General features: G+C 34.4%; 1 protein-coding gene across 2 annotated transcripts in view; it reads left to right on the forward strand.

Moving 5' to 3' along the window:
- LOC123655360 (poly(rC)-binding protein 3) overlaps positions 1-11,863 on the forward strand; it is a 232,359-nt gene extending 220,496 nt beyond the window's left edge. For both annotated transcript variants that reach the window (XM_045591172.1, XM_045591173.1), the window contains 9 exons: positions 74-190; positions 1,507-1,659; positions 3,308-3,415; positions 4,058-4,177; positions 7,565-7,666; positions 9,009-9,102; positions 9,446-9,570; positions 10,275-10,429; positions 11,578-11,863. In XM_045591172.1, the coding sequence (XP_045447128.1) occupies positions 74-190; positions 1,507-1,659; positions 3,308-3,415; positions 4,058-4,177; positions 7,565-7,666; positions 9,009-9,102; positions 9,446-9,570; positions 10,275-10,429; positions 11,578-11,863 (1,260 nt within the window). The remainder of the gene's footprint in view (positions 1-73; positions 191-1,506; positions 1,660-3,307; positions 3,416-4,057; positions 4,178-7,564; positions 7,667-9,008; positions 9,103-9,445; positions 9,571-10,274; positions 10,430-11,577) is intronic.
- The last annotated feature ends 7,644 nt before the right edge of the window (positions 11,864-19,507 follow it).

Below are 19,507 nucleotides of genomic sequence, written 5' to 3' on the forward strand. Positions count from 1 at the left end.
GTTGTATTATTTAAGTTGATATTGTCTTTTTTTTTTCGGTGTGTAATATTTTATTCACCGTTACTTTTTTTAGTCTGGAGCTAAAATCAATATATCAGATGGATCATGTCCGGAGCGAATCGTTACCGTTACCGGAAACACAAGTGCTATCTTCAAAGCCTTCACACTCATCTGCAAGAAGTTTGAAGAGGTTCGTAAAATCTATTATAAAAACTTAACGCATTTATTTCAACTATCCATATTTATAATAAAACTTTAAAAAGTTAATTCTGTGGGTTAAAAATTAATATTTTTAATTAATCTATATTGATCTAAATCTATATTCAGTCTATATTGGTCGTGTATCAATGAAACTTGGTGTTAAAATAAAAGCTAGGACACGGTACTTTTTTTTAAATTTATTACCATATCTCTTAGTGAGAGGGATTTTTCTAAATGGTAATCGCAAACGAATTCGGTTTTATATATAAATTTGTTCATACTACGTTGAAATACCACCAATTTTGACCAGTGTACAACAGTGGTTACTTCAAAATCATGTACAAAAAACTACCTACTAAGAATTATAAAATCAACTATCACTATCGCTATGGATATTCGATACTGGAAATTTATACAATAATAATATTCCTTAATTTAAATAATAGACTATTTTTTGCCGTTTTCCGTCTCTACTCTCGTCACATCGTCTGTCGTAATGACGATAGGTAGTCTATTGAAATTTTCATAGAATACTATTGTTATCGTTTCCATGACGACTAAAAAATGAATTTTTAAATTTAGGTTCCACGTCGAAAATGTATTTTTTTTTTTTTTTTATAGCTAATTCGAATTGTATGTTCATATACAAAAAAAAAAAAAACTGCTCTAGACCACGCAACTAAAGTAAAACTTCTTTAGCTGCCCCTACAGTAATATAAGAAACGTAAACTCTCTCTCTCTCTATCTTCACTAAAATATATCTCCCTCTTAACTTCCAATCGCCTCGCCTGATCACACGTTTCGTAACGCTCCCGTCACGATTTCACCAGCTTACGCCCCTAAATCAAGCGTGCATAAAAAAGTTTTACTATCAATAATGTCTGCACGTTTTAATTTTTTGCATAGTGTAAAAACACCACACAGTACATACACAGTACATGCTATGTACTGTGTGGCTACGGTACTAAAGAATATGGCCACCCCCTCTCTTCCCGTGGGTGTCGTAAGAGGCGACTGAGGGATAACACAGTTCCGCTACCACCTTGGAACTTAAAAAGCCGACCGGTGGCGGGATAACCATCCACCTGCTGACTTTGAAATACACAGGCCCTAGACGGGCAGCAGCGTCTTCGGTGCGACAAAGCCAGCCCTGCGGTCACCAACCCGCCTGCCCAGCGTGGTGACTATGGGCAAAACACATGAGTTCACGTTATTTTTGGCGTAAACTTGTGGAGGCCTATGTCCAGCTGTGGACTGTATAGGCTGTAATGATAGCATTATACTGCATGTGCGTACTGGTTCCAGTGGTGCTCGCAGTTCAACGAGGGCGGCGGCGGCGGCTCGCGCGCGCCCATCACGCTGCGGCTCATCGTGCCCGCCTCGCAGTGCGGCTCGCTCATCGGCAAGGGCGGCTCCAAGATCAAGGAGATCCGCGACGTCACCGGCGCTAACATACAGGTACAATAATAATAATACTTTCTTTTTTCCCAAGTAAAAAGATTTACATTTGTGCATAAATTTAGTTACAAAGCAATTTCACACTAATGATATTTAGGATGCCTCTGCTGCCATACTAGGAAAACCTGGGTTACGGCGTGCAGCGGTAATCCACCTGATAACGACAATGAGTATAATAGCTATTTGAGCAACATATGATGTATGTAATTATACAAATGATATAATATTATAATAATGATATATAATATTATAGTCGGTCACCAACCCGTCTGCCCAGCGTGGTGACTATGGGCAAAATACACGAGTTCACGTTATTTTTGGCGTAAACTTGTGGAGGCCTATGTCCAGCAGTGGACTGTATAAGCTGTAATGATGATATAATATTATAGTAATGATATATAATATTACAGTAATTCATTCGGCCCTACCTGGTTCCCGCTGCGTATCTATGGGTGTGCATGTGCGTGCCTGCGTACTCATAATAATACTTTAAAACCATAAAATTGAAATGTTTTAAGTATTAAGTTAATCTATCGAGTTATAAAGATGTTTTGTGTAGATACCATGGCATATTTATTTGGTAGATTGTTAATTTTTTTTAATTGATACTTATGGACAAAGTATGAAAACCCAAGAACTTCAATTAACAAAAGCAAGTCTGTACAGTATTATTTTTATAAACATTACACAACAAAAAAAATATTATCTAATAAAAAAATGCTTGATGATACAAAAAAAAAATATTTATTGATCTAATGTGATTTAAAAATGTAACTGCCAACTAATAATAATTTATATTAAACGTGTATATAATAAATACTTAAATGTAACACCCAGAATCAAAGCAGGAATCGAACAACATTGTAAACACTTAGGCTAAAAAGCGAGTTCAAAAACCAACTGGGATAACAAGCTAGTCAAAATATCTAATATATAAAATTCTCGTGTCACAGTTTTCGTTGCCATACTCCTCCGAAACGGCTTGACCGATTTTGATGAAATTTTTTGTGCTTATCCGGTATCGATGAGAATCGGCCAACATCTATTTTTCATCCTCCTAAATGTTAGGGTAGTCCACCCCTAAATTTTTATTTTTTATTTTTTTGACAATATTTTGAATTTCTATTTTTTTATGATACAACATTAAAAAATACATACAACCCTAAATTTTCAACCCTCTACCATCAACCCCTATTTTTAAATAGCGTTTAGCGGCAAGACAACGTTTGCCGGGTCAGCTAGTAATTTTATAAATACAGAAAAAAAACAGAAGAGAACCAGTTACATGAAATTTGATGATAATTTACATTTCGCTTAACCTTACTTGGCAGAGAATTTTAACTTAAAAAAAATAAACTTTTGCTACTTTTCTGCTTTAATTGGATTAAAAGGATGTAAGGAAAAATAAAATAAAAAATCCCTGAATTTCAGTTTTCAGGATATATTATGTGTCTTTATATGCACACTGCCATGTAATCACTAAACTAAAAAAGAAACAAAACATAAAAAATAACATGAAACCAAAAATATATACAACCCTAAATTTTCACCCTTCTACCACCAACCCCTATTTTTAAATAGCGTTTAGCGAGCAAAACAACGTTTGCCGAGTCAGCTAGTAATACAAAATTGAATTGTTTTGTTATAGGTTGCAAGTGAAATGCTTCCAAACTCAACTGAGAGAGCAGTGACAATCAGTGGTACATGTGATGCTATAACGCAGTGTATTTATCACATTTGCTGTGTTATGCTGGAGGTAAGATCAAAATAACATCTTACAGATTTGACTATAGAAAAAAAATCGATGGCTCCTAAGTATACTGAGTCAACTCTACTTCTAATAACTTTATTTTTTTGTTACATAGGTAGATAGGAAATGAAGTAAATGTTATTAATATCTTAAAAAAATGAAATAGTCAAAAGTTGTCAGTTGACTCAGTATACTTAGGAGCCATCGAAATGATTCTGATGATGATTTACATTGAACTATTTTCTGCATTTAAATCCATGCGCCAACCTTATCCTTGATCTTGTAAAGATATAACGAGTTTATGGTACTTTTAGCAAGGATTAGATAATATTCTAAAACTAAAAAATGAAATTAATAATTTGAAAGTATTTATTAAAAATTCTACTTCAATACTTTACATATACAAAACGATTTTGTATGCTTCCTTGCAGATGAAATGTATAAATAAAAAAATAATCATTGAAATGTGTTTGGTGAAACGACTGGCTAGAATAATGTGTGATATATAATTTAATAAAAACTTCATTCTTTTTAAATCCATTGGCAAGTAATCTTTACAACGATACGTATGTTTATGTATAGTTTATATACATATATTAGTTATATTGTCTTTTAAAATAATTAAAATGTAATCTTTTTTGAATTCAGAGTCCACCGAAGGGAGCAACTATTCCATACAGACCAAAGCCGAACGTTGCCGGACCTGTCATACTAGCTGGCGGACAAGCCTACACTATCCAAGGGAACTATGCCGTGCCGGCGCAAGATGTGAGTTATTTGTACTATAATAGTCTAAATGTGGCACTGGAAGCTGGTTAGCAAGTTCATTTAAGTAGGGTAATATTATTAAATTTAAAAACAAAAATGCGATATTAAATTTAAATTTGATTACTGATACAATATGCAGTTGATGGTAAAGTTAATGCTTTTAATGTATTTGTTACCTTATGTGAAATTATTTCGTGCTTAGGATAGTCAGCCCGTTGTCGTAAAATTTAAAACAAATTATAGCAAATACATGTGTGTCAATATTTGAAAAAAGAAAGTTAACAAATTGATTCAACAAATTACAAAAATCAAACAATTTTTTGATAAATTTGACTATGCCCAGTTTTCAATATGCAACTTTGTTACCAATACATTTATTCTACTAACTGAGCAACTACCATCTTAGCGCTAAACAAACATTTCTATCTAAAAATGTCATATAAATACTACTCTTACTACTATACACATATTGCACTAAATTTATAATTACTGAATGTTTACATAAGAAACATTTTAAACAATGAACATTATGTATTACCTCATAAGTGTAATGTCATAAGTGTATGTGATTAACTGTTTTATTGTATAGTTTTATCGGTCCGGTTGTATTCATATGAATACTCAATAATTATGCCTTGCAGTCAATTGGTTAGACTCAAAACATATGCTTTGATACATAGATAGCTTACATAATGCTAAAAATGTAATAATCAATTTCACATTCTTTTTTTTTTTTTTTTGAAGACCCTAAAATCTATGGTTATAAAATAGTAAAACTAAAGTCATGCCTTATTCTTTTTTTTTTATTGTTTTTATTTCACATGAAATAAATCATGAAATGTAATCAATCATGTCCTTTTTTCAAACTCTGTGTCACAAATACACAAATATAAAGTGATAACGGCTGAAACTTTACAATTTCCGAAAAAAAAATTATCAATTTATGGTTATACGGTACGGTATATGTTGGTTTAATAGATACCTATTTATCTATAGTGAATCATCATTTATATTTATGTATAACACTCATTTAAATGGGTCTATCCGCGATTATCATTTTGATATTCCTGATATTTCGACGACGTTACAGACGCTGCAATATAATATATAATATAGCTCATGTTTGCATCGATAATTCGTCCAAAGTACACTACTAATAGTTTAGAATAAATGTGTTTCATTACAAATACGCCTGTTGTACAAATGTACGAACAGGGAAAGGAAAGTACGCGGAGCGATTTATTCAGTGGCAGTGAAGCTTTCTGGGTAACCAGCTCCACATAACGATCTGAAACTTTTTTTTTTAACCGACTTCCAAAAAAGGAGGAGGTTCTCAATTCGACTGTATTTTTTTTTTTTCTTTTTTATGTATGTTACATCAGAACTTTTGACTGGGTGGAGCGATTTTGACAAATGTTTTTTTAATCGAAAGGTGGTGTGTGTCAATTGGTCCCATTTAAATTTATTTGAGATCTAACAACTACTTTTCGAGCTATATCTAATAATGCGTTTTTACTTGACGCTTTTTTCGTCGACCTACGTTGTATTATACCACATAACTTTCTACTGGATGTACCGATTTTGATAATTCTTTTTTTGTTGGAAAGGAGATATCCCAAGTTTAGTACCATGATAAGGAAACCAGGATCTGATGATGGGATCCCAGAGAAATTGATGGAAATTCTTGAATATCCGCAATAAATTTTTACTGGGTATACCGATTTTGATAATTATTTTTTGTTGGAAAGGGGATATCCCTAGTTTGGTACTATGACAAGGAAACCAGGATCTGATGATGGGATCCCAGAGAAATCGAGGGAACTTCTTGAAAATCCGCAATAACTTTTTACTGGGTGTACCGATTTTAATAATTTTTAATTTAATCGAAAGCTGATGTTTGTCATGTGGTCACATATAATTTTTATCGAGATCTGATAACTACTTTTTGAGTAATCTTTCATAACGCGTAGTTATTTGACTATTTTTTCGTCGATCTACGTTGTATTACTTGTCGATGTAATTGAAGTCGGTTTTTTTTTCGTTTGTCTGCAAACACAATTATATCCCTGGTTTTTTAGCCACTGAAAAAATGGTTACAATATCGTTAGAATACGAAGATAAATTTCGCAATTGTCCGTAAAGTTGTAATAGCTCAGGCGGTAAATCAGCCGGTCGGAATCGGCCGAGAAGACCACGGCTCAAATCCCCATATCGCCGCAATCTCTATCGATCATATCTATTTTTTTTTTCCTTTTTTTTTCTAATTGCACTTATGTCTTTTTTTATTTAAATAAGCAGCTCATTTTTTTTTATTATTATTATGTCGGTAGAATCGGAAAATATTATTCACATTTTACCAATATGTAAATCGTATTTAAATACTAACCCCCCCCCCCCATAACTTAGGGGAATGAAAAATAGATGTTGGCCGATTCTCAGACCTACCCGATATGGACACAAAATTTTATATTTTATTAACCCTCTCTTGTTTTGGGTGCTATTTGCGATGATAAAGGTCCTAATAATATTTTTTCTTATATATCTTCCATGACCATGATCAGACAGCGATCCGTTACATTTTTCTCATATGTATTGATTTGTAAATTTTAATTCGAATTGAAAATATTATTGGTCACATAAATACATATAGTAATTTGATAGTTAAGCGACATACTTCAATGAGGGCAACGACATATGGTTGAATGACCTCTGTGACATTGTTTCAATGTCGCCTTGCCAAAATTTTGTAAATAAACCAGGCTTAACATTCGTGTTTTTTGATTACATTTTTTTTTTAGTTTGCAAGAAAAATATTGATTACTAACTTACACAAATATATATAATTATATAATGGATACGTACAAAAAAAAATTTAAAAATATGCCGATTTACATGTAGATAAAAAAGAAAACTAGCGCTAGCGTATATTTTGTCAAACCCTAGTTAGTTTATGCATCTCGTCTAATTACGTGTAAAAGTTCACAACCGAAAATATCCATTACAATATCGGGCAACTTCAAATCGATTACTATGTTGGGCGATCGTCAAGTTAAACTTAATTACAAAACAATTCACGGCCGCGTGCGAATAGTGGGGCCAGTAATATAATGTAGCGTGATCTTCAAGTTAAAATCGAAAATAAAATGGTCTACGACTGTCCTACAAGTCCGGCTCAGATCGGCCAATGTGAGACGGTGCTTTACGTCGGGCGATATTCGAGGTAAACGTGAATTCAAAACGGTCTGTGGGTGCAAGTTAGGGCCGAAACAGCCAGTAGAGCTGGTGTAAGACGTGTGATGTCCTGCGAGTCGCAGTAGGGCCGGTGTGCGTCCTGCAAGGCAGGGCCGGATCGGGCGGTGTGAGACGTGTGACGGGTGTGGTGTGCAGGCGGTGTGCGCGCCCGTGTTCCCCGTGCTGGAGATGAAGCCGCCCCTGGTGGGCGCGCTGCCGCCCGCGCACCTGCTGCCGCCGCTGCACGACCACCACCTTGTGAGTGACGTCCGCCGACCTCATAGAGCCCCCCACCCCCCCTAGCGCTCTGCCACTCACCTTGGGAGCGATCGATTGTTCTTTTCTAGTGATCTTGGTACATTTCTATCTCATCCGATGCTATCAGTTTTCGAATGACGTTTAATATATTCTTCCAATCGATATTAGGAGTAATCTTAACTGAGAGGCTAGTGGCTAATGTTTTGTAAATAAAAATTATTAATATTAAAACAAAAAATATCGCTTTAAATGTTTGAAAATAATGACGGTTCACTAAATATATACAGCGGCGATTCGTATTTGGGTTAAATTTTACTTGTAGCTTTTTATAAAAATCGAGTAATATAATCTATTTCTCTTCTCTATGAGGTTGAGTGGGATGAGGAGTGAATTTTATGTGGTTGGTGCTGCCCTATTCCCCCGACTTGGCTTGGATGTCTCTATAGCCCCCGTAGTTGTTAACAAAATAAATACGTACGAGAGTAGAACTCCCAATAGTGTGGAATGTTGACATTAATTATATATTTATTTTGCGCTGATACCCCTACGCTTTAATAAAAAGTAAATACGTCCCTTTATTAGCTCCGAAGTGGTTGCACGTTACCCCAGTCCCTATAATTAGTATGTAATACTTAACATGCATTAAAGTAGATAGTCTCATTTTTTTCAGCACATTATATTCATTTATTACATAGAAAAGGTATTCGTAGATTTTATTCGTAATATATCAAGCTTTATCTGTTTGTTTTCTGGCATCGCCGAGACGAGCTTTAAGTTTTTTAAACATTCACTTGCATTAAGATGGCGCAAACGATTTTTTTTCAACGTTCCTATATTTGCACCCATCCTTATTTAGCCTTTACCACGCCTTGTCCATTTTTTTTTAAATTCGTTATAATTTGGACATTAACCGTGAAGTGCATGTTATACATGACACTTTTTTTTAGAATTCAAATGAATTTATCCACCTCCTTGTTTTGAAAATGCATTTTTCACGGGCAGCACCACTCAAACTCACAACGTGGTGGACTTTCGAGTAAAGGAAATTCGCAACGCTGTTATTTTATCAACGGTAAAGCAATGAATTTAAAATAAAAATAGTATTAAAACATTAAATAGATTCGTCTCAAATCTGCTTTACGTTTCTGGAAGCGTGTGAATTTTCTTAAGAAGTTTATTTATTATTCTTAAAAACTAATTTCTACCCAGGCAACCCTTCCAGCAAATCCCATCCTCGTCATGTCAACGAAGATGAAAACAAGCAGCTGGAGCTTGAAACAATAAATATTATGTCTTTCGTCCGATCATAAATCTGTATGTACTTAATATTTACAATTTTCAGATGGGTGGATTAGCCAAATCGCCGTTAGCAGGATTAGCCGCCCTTGGACTTGGAGGTCTTGGACCAGCGAACACTGGTGGTCTTAATCCAGCAGGTAAATAATAATAAAAAAGAAGTTTAATCGTAAGAACCCTTTTATCGATACAATAGGACCTTGACTCAATAATTCAATAAGAGGTACTCTACTATATACAGATTGATACGAGTATTATTTTACTAACAACGTAAAACTAAGATACTTTATTAATTTAGTAATGTATAAATAATTCTGGTTCTCCACACCGCATTTCCTCGTATTTAAAACTAATATTTACTGATCTATACTGGAAGCATGTTCGAAAATTAACAAATCGTGAGAGAAACGAATCGTTTTTTGAATATAGTAATCGGGTAGTCAGTAAAGTAGTTCCTGAAATAAACGCTTCGTGGTTCCACAGCGCTGGCGGCGCTGGCCGGGTCCCAGCTGCGGACTTCCAACCAGACTCGCAACGCGCCCGCCACCAACCAGCAGTCGCACGAGATGACCGTGCCCAACGAGCTCATCGGGTGCATCATCGGCAAGGTACGTACTCCCCCTCCGCCCACTGAAGCTGCAAAGGGGTTTTTTTTTTTAATTATAAATTTTGATCCACGGGCTCAAAATGCCCGTGCCTTTGTTTATCATGCATGCATTATAATACTACGGGCGATTTTTCTACTTATTATACTACAGATCAACAGTCCTGTGACTGCCTAGTAAAACTAGGACGTGGTCCGACACCGACGGTTTTTTTTTTTTTTTTTTCCTTACTAAATACTGTTTATGCAGAAGTATACACATAATTGCTTTCTAATTTCTAACATTATTATTTTTCGTAGCTATGTCTATATTTACACTTATTTGCCTAGTTATCATGCAAAGGGGGTTTATAAGTATAGATATGTCATGTTTCATAAAAGACGTGACAAGTTCGTCATTATTTCTTCATTAAGTTTGAATTCACTTTTCGAAAAGCAAATATAGCAATCACTTATCCTATTGAGCTATTCGTATACTAGGTTTAGGTAATAGAATACGGTCAAGCTCAACGTAATATTTTTCCGATACAAAAGTTTCTTGTATATACATTAAAATACAACAGTCTTTTTTCCTGTTCATTCCTTTATTTATGTTTAGTTAAGTACTTGTGTGTTTATCTTTATAAGTAAAATAGAAACGTGATAAACGAGAGGTTTCATAAATGCATAGAAACAATGGTCGGTTTAAAAATGACGGGTAAATTTTAGGGTGGCACGAAAATTGCGGAAATCCGCCAGATCTCGGGCGCAATGATCCGAATTTCTAACTGCGAGGAGCGCGAAGGAGGCAGCACCGATCGCACCATCACTATATCTGGCAACCCTGACTCCGTTGCGCTGGCGCAGTACCTCATCAATATGAGGCAAGTACCTATATAATGTTTTAACTAACGGATCCCGATATCCCTACTTACGCCCTACGATCAATTTTTAACCTATTTATCCAAAACGTTACGCCTTGCCCTTGAGCTAGTTTTTTTTTTATCATCTCCTGATATTCCTTTGATTTGTCTTACCTTATTGGGGCGTTTCGATGAATGAGTCATTTCGAACGTTAATATTTTTATGTGCCTTCTGATCCGATACTCGCTAGAAATTGAGAATTATAATATCATATATTTTATTCTACTTTTTACCTTTTAAAATTGATTGTAACTACAATTACACAGGAAAAAATCTAAGTAAAAAGTAATTTTATTATTTTCATGGCAATAATATTGTAAATTTATGCTTGCTGTGGTCGCATTGATTGCCGTTAATAACACAATTAAACTTACACATAGTTCGACGGCAGTGAAATGAATATATTATCTAATATATAAAATTCTCGTGTCGCGGTGTTTGTAATTAAACTCCTTCGAAACGGCTTGACCGATTCTCATGAAATTTTGTGTGCATATCGGGTAGGTCTGAGAATAGAACAACATCTATTTTTTATACCCCTAAGTGATAGGGGGGAGGGGATTAAGGGGGTTATTAAGATATGTGGCAAAACAACGTTTGCAGGGTCAGCTAGTAATATAATAAATAAATGCTTGTCACGTTATTAGTTAGTCACGGCGCATTATAGTTGACGATAAAGTATGCTAAGTTTTCTATATGCTTATTACGATACTCGATAATGCTGTAGCAGTGTAGTTTTATATGTGGTGTTTTGTATTCAAACTATCACATGAATGAATGAAATAATGATATCAGTAAAATAAATTATATATTGGATACAGTGTTTGCTCGTAATCATTTATAAGTATATAGTAATAAATAGTAAGCGATTGAACTTATGTGCTCGTTTGTGCTTATGGCTCGCAACGAACACACGACTCTGTGTATACAGTCGCTCCTCTTTCTCGATACTTAGCAGCGCGAAAGGTTCAGATCGTGGAACGCTCGCGCTAGGGCGCTAGAGCGGTAGGGCGGTAGGGCGCGAGCTATCGGATCAGCGGCGCGGTTCCGCGCGGCTCCGAGACGTCCCCGGTCGCCTGGCCCCTTACGAGCGTCCTGTCCCGCGCAGTGTGGAGCTGCAGAAGGCGAACCTGGAGGGCGGCGCGGCGGGCGCGGGCGCGGGCGGCAGCGCGGGCCCGCTCGCGTCCGCCATCCCGCTGGCGCAGCTGCTCAGCAAGAGCGGCGCGCTGGGCGCGCTCAGCTCGCTGTCGGCGCTGGGCGGGCTGTCCGAGCTGCTGGCCGGCGCCGCGCCCGTGCAGACCACCGGCGTGCACCGCCACAAGCCCTTCCGCCGCGCCGACGACGACCCGCCCTCCAAGACCTCCAAGGAGCGCAACAAATACAGCCCCTACTAGCTCGCCCCAACATAACTCGTATCGCTCCGGGTGCCCCCCTTTTTTCGATACCGGCGGCTCCGCGGAGTGCGACTCCTCGATTCCATTGGGAACGCCGACGACGACCCGCCACCGACGACCCCCGCTAGGCCCCGTCTTGGCCTCCGGACCCTGTCCCCACCCTCACTCGTCCGAAGATAACTGAATATATCGCTCCGAATGCTTTTGCTACCGACGGCTCACCGGGCGCACCCTCCGCCCGTCTCCATTCGGAGCGCCGAGCTCCAGCCGGGCGCCGGTTCCCTCCCCCCGCCACCGAGGCTCGCCCCTCGCTCTTCCAAAGATGTCTATATTGCTCTGGTTCTGTTCGTTTCGATCTCGAGACGATTTTGTTCGTTCGAATGGGTACGTTCGTTTGCGTCGTCTCGGGGATCGATGAGAATTTTAATGATTTTTAGATAATTTTGTATTATATAAAATGAGTTCGTAGTGAGTGAGTGGGTCACGTTCGTTTATATTTAAGCTCGTTTCGTCAGTAGTCACTTGTGGCGCACTGTGAATCTCGTCGGCGATGTAAAGTTTTAAAAGACTGTTACGTCTACTTAGGGTATGCACAGATTGAAAAGTAATACTTATTGAGGGCGCGGTAGACATACCGTTTGATAGCTCTTCAAATTTGGTGAAATTATAAAATACAATTTATGTATTTAGGATGTTTTTAATTTTTATTATTAACGAAACCTATTCGTACAGGTTATATGTCACTATCATCTCATAAGTCAGAATGTTCTGTATCTAATTCTTGTTATAAAAATATATTTAAAATTAAATACATTGCCTTTTAATTCGTGCATCTTTTTTGAAAAAAATTTGTATTATAGATATTTCTTAAAAGTTTGAGTGTTTATGATATTATGCCTTTTGAAAAATATGCACTTTTAAATAGTTGTGTGAGTGCAGTGAGAATAACACGTTTTATAGTACATTATTAATGTTTGAATGCACTCTTAAATTGATCATTTATCATGGTTGAAAAGTGTTAGATTAATCTATCAAATTTGACGGATTATTTTTTATCGATGAAAATTTTTTTTTAGAAACTTTGTCGTTATTATTAAGGTATATGTTATATAGCTTTTTTTTTCTAAAAAAATAAACAACGTCAGTAAGGTATTACTTTTCAATCTGTTCGTTTATCTTCGTAGATATATTTTTTTTTTCATATTTATTACTTGTAAGTCTCGGTTTATATTAGTGTAAACTAATTTAATATTAATTTTTATAAAATCTTTTCATATTTTGTGTCTTCATATATTTCTTTTTTTTTTTTTTCAAACAAATGTGACAAAGAATTCAAAATGTTTATAATTAATATAAGTTTTATTTTGACAAAAATAATTTTAAATCAATAATGGGTGTGATAAGTTATATTGTATTTATTTCCATTACATTCAAAGCAATAGTCATCTAACGATAACTAGGAATGTGACAATAGTAGAAATTACATAGAAGCTTAAAAGCTGTAGAGTATACAGAGTGCTTCGCGTTTTAATGATTGTATAGAAGGCTAATGTAACACTAATACAGGGTGTCTAGCAAAGACGTCAAACTGTACTTTAAAATCATCAAATACTTGAAAAGAAAAAAAATTTTTTTTTTTCGTTAATAAATATTTTCAAATGTTTGCAAACGTATCGTTTATATTGATTGGCTAATTAATTTAAAATTAATTAAAAAATGTTGTATATTTAAGACAAATTAATTAATTTTTGTTACGTTTATTTTACTTATATGAAGGGCTCTTTATCGGTAATTAAAATATAATAATACTAGTGAAGTATAGTTTGATGGCGATAGATGAGTTTTAACTCTGTATATTTTTTTAATTAACATGATGATGTTCGATATTAATATGAAAATCTGCGACAGTAGAGTGCTAACGTGCTGGCGTTTTATAAATATTACCTATTGTCGATGCACGTTTTCTTTTTATCTCAACAATGTTCATTGTCTTTTAAATATTCTTCTTTCACAGCAATAAGTAATTTATGAAAAAAAATGAAAACTTAAAAGTTTAGTGTAATTAACTTAGAAGGGAATGTTTTGTACTTCACAATATAGAGGAGAGTTAGTTTTTATAAAGTAAAGTTATAGGCAAGTAGAGAATGAGGATAATAAATACGTTTTACCTTTACAATATCTCGTTAGTTAGGGCGAACATAAAATCGAGGTCCAATTCGAATGTTTTAAAGTTAGATATAGTCCCAGGTGGAATGCAGATTATTTGCCTGCCAATATAATTTTATTCGTAATTTAAAATCATGTTAAATTTAAGATAAAACACACATTTTTTTCAGGAATCGTATTATTCGCTAGTATTGTTAAGAGAAAAGTGTTAAGAACTTAATAAAATCGTAATAAAATATGTTGTTTTCCTTTCCCGTTGCCTGTCTTAACCAACTAGTGAATGTTTAATGATGTTTTCGTGTCGAGTACAGATAAATATTATGTAATGGTCTGAAACGTTAAGCTTCCTCGAGACCCACGCCATATTCCTGTCTACTCAGACACTAAATATTCCTGTGATACCTGAAAGCTGACATTCGGTCCAACGAGTACCTTCATCCTCCAGCTCACGGATCATCCAATATCCCGGTAAGATGTTTCTTTCCCTAAATTTTTATTTGTATCCCAGTCTGTCCTCACGGATAAGACGATCGGACTCTCTGATATTCCGACGATATTCCTGATTTATTTCCAAATCCGACCTTACGTTAATGGTTAATTAAGTATGATTTATAAAATATAATACGGGTCGTTGATTGTTCAGAAATGTCGCTACCGCTAATATATCCTTTGTAAGTTGTTTCATTCTGTAATAACTGATTCATTCATTTTAAATGAATGTTTGGTCTCACAGTTTTCATCATCATTGACTTACGACAGAGATAGATTATCGAGTAGCGACACTTTTAACAATTTTCCTGGTTTTTAATAATAAATGTATGTACTTTAATCGAGAGATTATAAATTTCGTGCTTGCTCTTTCAGCCCAATTTACATTCCCAACCGATGTTAGCTTAACCTTAATTATAATACTGTAAACTGACGATTCACAGTATTCTTTGATGATGGAATAGTTTCGATTGAACGAGGTGTAGTTCTCTCGTGTAATGTGGTCGGCCCGTGTTGCAGGATCACGATGGAGACGGCGGGGCTGCCGCTGCCGGGCTACCACTACATCGCGCCCAACCACATCGTGAAGGCGCCCATCCATTGAATGGGGCTACGAGGCCAGACTCCCCTTGCGAACTTCTACTCCGACCGCTACTTCATCCGACCGCAATACGGGAATCTGGCTCCGATATACTATTTCAAGTAGGGACTCGACGATCGGAAACTGGTGATTGGCCGAGCTGATGTGTATGTTTACATTTGTTACGAGTTTATAAGTATTTTAGATATTATTATATTTACTAACCGATGTACGATCGATCGGAGCTCCCGTCGCCACGGCGGGGCTTTCGGCACTCGAGGGACGGAAACAGATCGGGACTGAGTTTTGATTATATATTCGGTGCCCGAAAAGTGCACGATGGTAAACAAAAGTGCGAAATTCAAATCAGTAACTTTACCTTCGTTCACTTTTCGGGGCTTAATATTTCCGACGTCGGGGGTGACTAAACTGATCGAATTTACTATGGATGTAAGCGGTCAAATAAATTCTATATTCGGTTGGGTTTTTTCATTATTTTTGATCGGTAGAGAACCGATCTGAAATAAATAAATTGTGCGAAATTATTTAATCGAGCGTCGGCGTACATTAGATGTAGATGCGTTACAATCGACCTCGGATCCGCTGACGTAGCTTAGCGTTAGACTAGCGAACAGAGTGAGAGGGTTAAAGACAATATTTGTAAATAACATAATCGTAATTACCTGGAAAATTAGGTGTTACAGTAAGCACTCTTACACTCTCGCATTTAATGGCAATTTTGTTACAATAATCGAATGTTATTGATTACTTAAATAAGAAATATGAAAAAAAGAAGAGGTAGGCTTAGATTATCTTAGCGTGCGATAAATTGATTAATTTTGTTCACGATTTTTGATATGTCGTACTTGTACAAAACTGTCATTAATAGCCAGTTTGTAAGTTTTAATAGGTCTTTCGCGCAAGTGCGATGTGACTGCGAAACCGATGGGATCAAATCCTTTAGAAACTTACATTAACAGAGAAATGGCGACGAACTGAAACATTCAGTATATTATATTTTAAAATATCGTCTATTATCACAAAAAAAGACGTTAGATGTAAAATAGTGTTACTAAATGTGATAGTCTTCTAATTTATTTAACAATTGAAGAATTTCTAACATTATAAACACCTCGGCAACAGCGTTTTAAGTCGAATAAATAATATTGGTCCAGGGATCAAAGCCAAAGATTGTTGAATTTGTTTAACATTATTAATGTTGTGGATTTATTGGTAAATTATTCTGAAAGTAGTTACAAATTAGTGAATTAAGAACAGTTTATTTGTTTTACTTTATTACCCTCTCCAGACTGCTCATGATATTTAGTATTAGATTGAGATTTTAGGTAGTCTGTGGTAAGTGACATAAAAAATAAAAATTAAAAAAAAAGTTTAGGTTTAACTAGAATAAGGTAAGTATAGGACCAGTGTATTAAGATGCTTTCCAGTAAAGTATTTTTGATCTTTTAGGAAAGAATAGTGCCACATTTTATCAAATATTTTGTGCCAAAATACACGCAACTATGCCAATAATAAAAGTCAGGTTAATATTTTTAAAAAATCTCACTAGTTGAAACTTTGAATCTTAAAGTTTAGAACATATTCGGTTAAACCACCGTATTATTGTTTTGCACCCTAGATTAAGATACATTCACAGTTAGGATTAATATTCTCTAAACATATCCTGAACGTATCCCTAATGTCTTCCCTTCCAGTATTTCATTATGAATTTTTGAAAATTTGTGCCAAATGTCTTTATACAATAATTTCTCTGAATTTGTGTTTGTGACGTTCGTAAAAGTACTATAATTATTATTAGTGATTTCTATTAGTGCTAGTCAAATTGGTCTGATGATAAAAGACAAAATATTATTTATAAAATTCTAGTCAAAATTTATTTCAATTGGTTTATTTCTTTATTTTATGAAATGTCATATTTTATTTAACTCGTGTATTTCGAAAATGAATCAAGATGTATTTGCGTACTCTCTCTTAAAGTATTTTATCTTAGCAATAAAAATTATAAACTCAATTATTTATATAAAAATATATATACAAATAAGACAATGTATAGAGCTTTTTAACTTTAAGTAACACGCAGGTAAAGTAGATTATAATCTATACAAAAAATAACTCTGTAACGATACGATAAGAGTTACTAGAGAGAGAGGAAAATCTATAGCTGTGATGTACGATTGACAAAGCACTTTTGTGCTGCATGCTACGTCAGTTTAAACTGAAGTTGAACTAGTGACAGGAAGCATGTGAGTAGTTCTAGTACGCTTGAGTAGCAGGAGCACGACGGAGGCCGTCGCTTGATTGGCGGCGATTTATTATTTACAATGCATGCTAGTAATGGCAATTGTAACGCAGATACTCCTGATAAAGAAGTATGTCTTCGTCTATTGGTGTTGTTGAATTATACATGTAGTACAATGACAGTTTAATATATGTACTTTTTAAAGTATATAAATAATTTGCAATACTTAAAAAGAACATACAATATTGTAATCGTATTAAATTAGGTATTATTGTTACTGTTATTTTGATTTGCTCAATTATTTAAATGTTTATGTAAGCTAGATCTGAAATAATCAAGTTAGTTTTGTTGAAATTTAATTGTAGCTTAAATATTTAACGCGACGCTAAAGTGTCAGTCGCCTTTGAAGATGGTGTAAGATTATACACTAGGTAAATAAGGCAGACAAAATTCGTGTCGACTATGTCTTACATATAAATTATTAGGTATGCGTAAATAAGTATTTCTAACGTTATTACGCAGATGAGTGTCGTAAATTAATATTTTAGGGTACGCATAATATTTATATTTTTAAATGTGCCCCGATTCCAACCAAAGGGTAAAAAATTATTGATTATTATTTAAATAAAAGTTTCTTTTAAAATATTTTAAACGTATGTTATTTTAACAGATTTATATGCAATATGCTTACAAAAGCAAAAAAAAACGTGCCTTTTTATTTCTTATTATATTTGCTTTTTACAATATCTATAACTTAATTATTAGCCTTTTATAGACAGGGTCAGACTGCGCTGTAAAATAGTGTAATTAAAATCAATTTTAGCAAATATTTACTAAATGTAATAGTAAATTTTTATTCGTGTTAGCACCTGAATTTTTTATTGTTATTGCACTTTCTTGGAACTCCTCTATGAATTTTGTAACTTTTCGTACAAGGCGAATATATCACTTAAAATTTTTCATAATTGAAATAAAAAAAGTTCGTTCTTTATAGACTTGCAACGTTTAAGAAAACGGTACCGTGGAAGTCATTATAAAATTTGAAATCTGTAAATGTTTCACGATGATTGGGTAAAAAGGGTTGTGTAGTTTATTGTGCGTATACAATATTCAACTCAATATAAATAATCGCTTTATTCTCCAGACAAAAACTTCAATTCAGAGTTACAAAACTCAAATTATTATATCGTAGACTACCAGGGTAAATAATAATAATTTTAGTCGTTATAAGTTTACTTCACAGACGAGTTTAAAATAATTATACAAAAAATTTTAAAGCTTACTTTTTGTCTGTTGAAAATATATTAGAAACTTAGTGGAAATCGCATCGTATCTTTCAACTAAGAGAACAATTTTAACGTTTGTAAAATTTGGAATGAATAACAAGGCATAGGCGAAGTATACGAATGATTGACTTGTCAAGGTTGGACTGTGCCATTTTTGGTTTAATTTCATTTAGCAATAAAGACATTTGTACTTTTGACTGAGTATAGTTAAGATCAATATCAGAACAATAAAAAATAACAAAAATCTGTCTATCTATTTTACAATTTTATAAGCATTTAAATAATTTAATAACTACCTTTTGAATAACATTGTGGCTCTCTCAATAATCACATCTCCAAGAACTTCTATGCAAATAATCATAAATTCCTTTTTATAACATATTGATCTATATTATATATGGTGTTCAAATTTTTAACGTATTGATGTAATATTATTAATTCAAATGAGCGCTGAAAGGCTCTGTCTCTATAGGAATCAAAGAAGTACAGTTTAGTCATTTAAAAATTTTGAGCAATAATAAGCATTATATTTTTAACAATTAGCTTAAAATATTTTTGTTGTCTATTCATAAACGATGTTTGTGTATAGTGTAAAATATCGTACATGTGACAAAAAACATCAATTAACTAAAAAATAAACATTGAATCTAGTGATATATTTTTGATTACTTATACAAGTTACTTAAAATTATTAGAATGTTGTAACCAAAATATAGTTTCTCCTGATAATAATCCAAAGACAGAGCCTTTAGTCAATGTAAGTACTTAATTGTTTCTTGTTTTTGCAAAATCTTTAGTGGTACTATAGATAGGTAACACGTAGATCAAACACTTAGATTTTCACTTGTCATATCTTTCAAATA

This window comes from Melitaea cinxia, chromosome 7 (assembly GCF_905220565.1).
Source record: "Melitaea cinxia chromosome 7, ilMelCinx1.1, whole genome shotgun sequence".
Lineage (NCBI taxonomy): Eukaryota > Metazoa > Arthropoda > Insecta > Lepidoptera > Nymphalidae > Melitaea > Melitaea cinxia.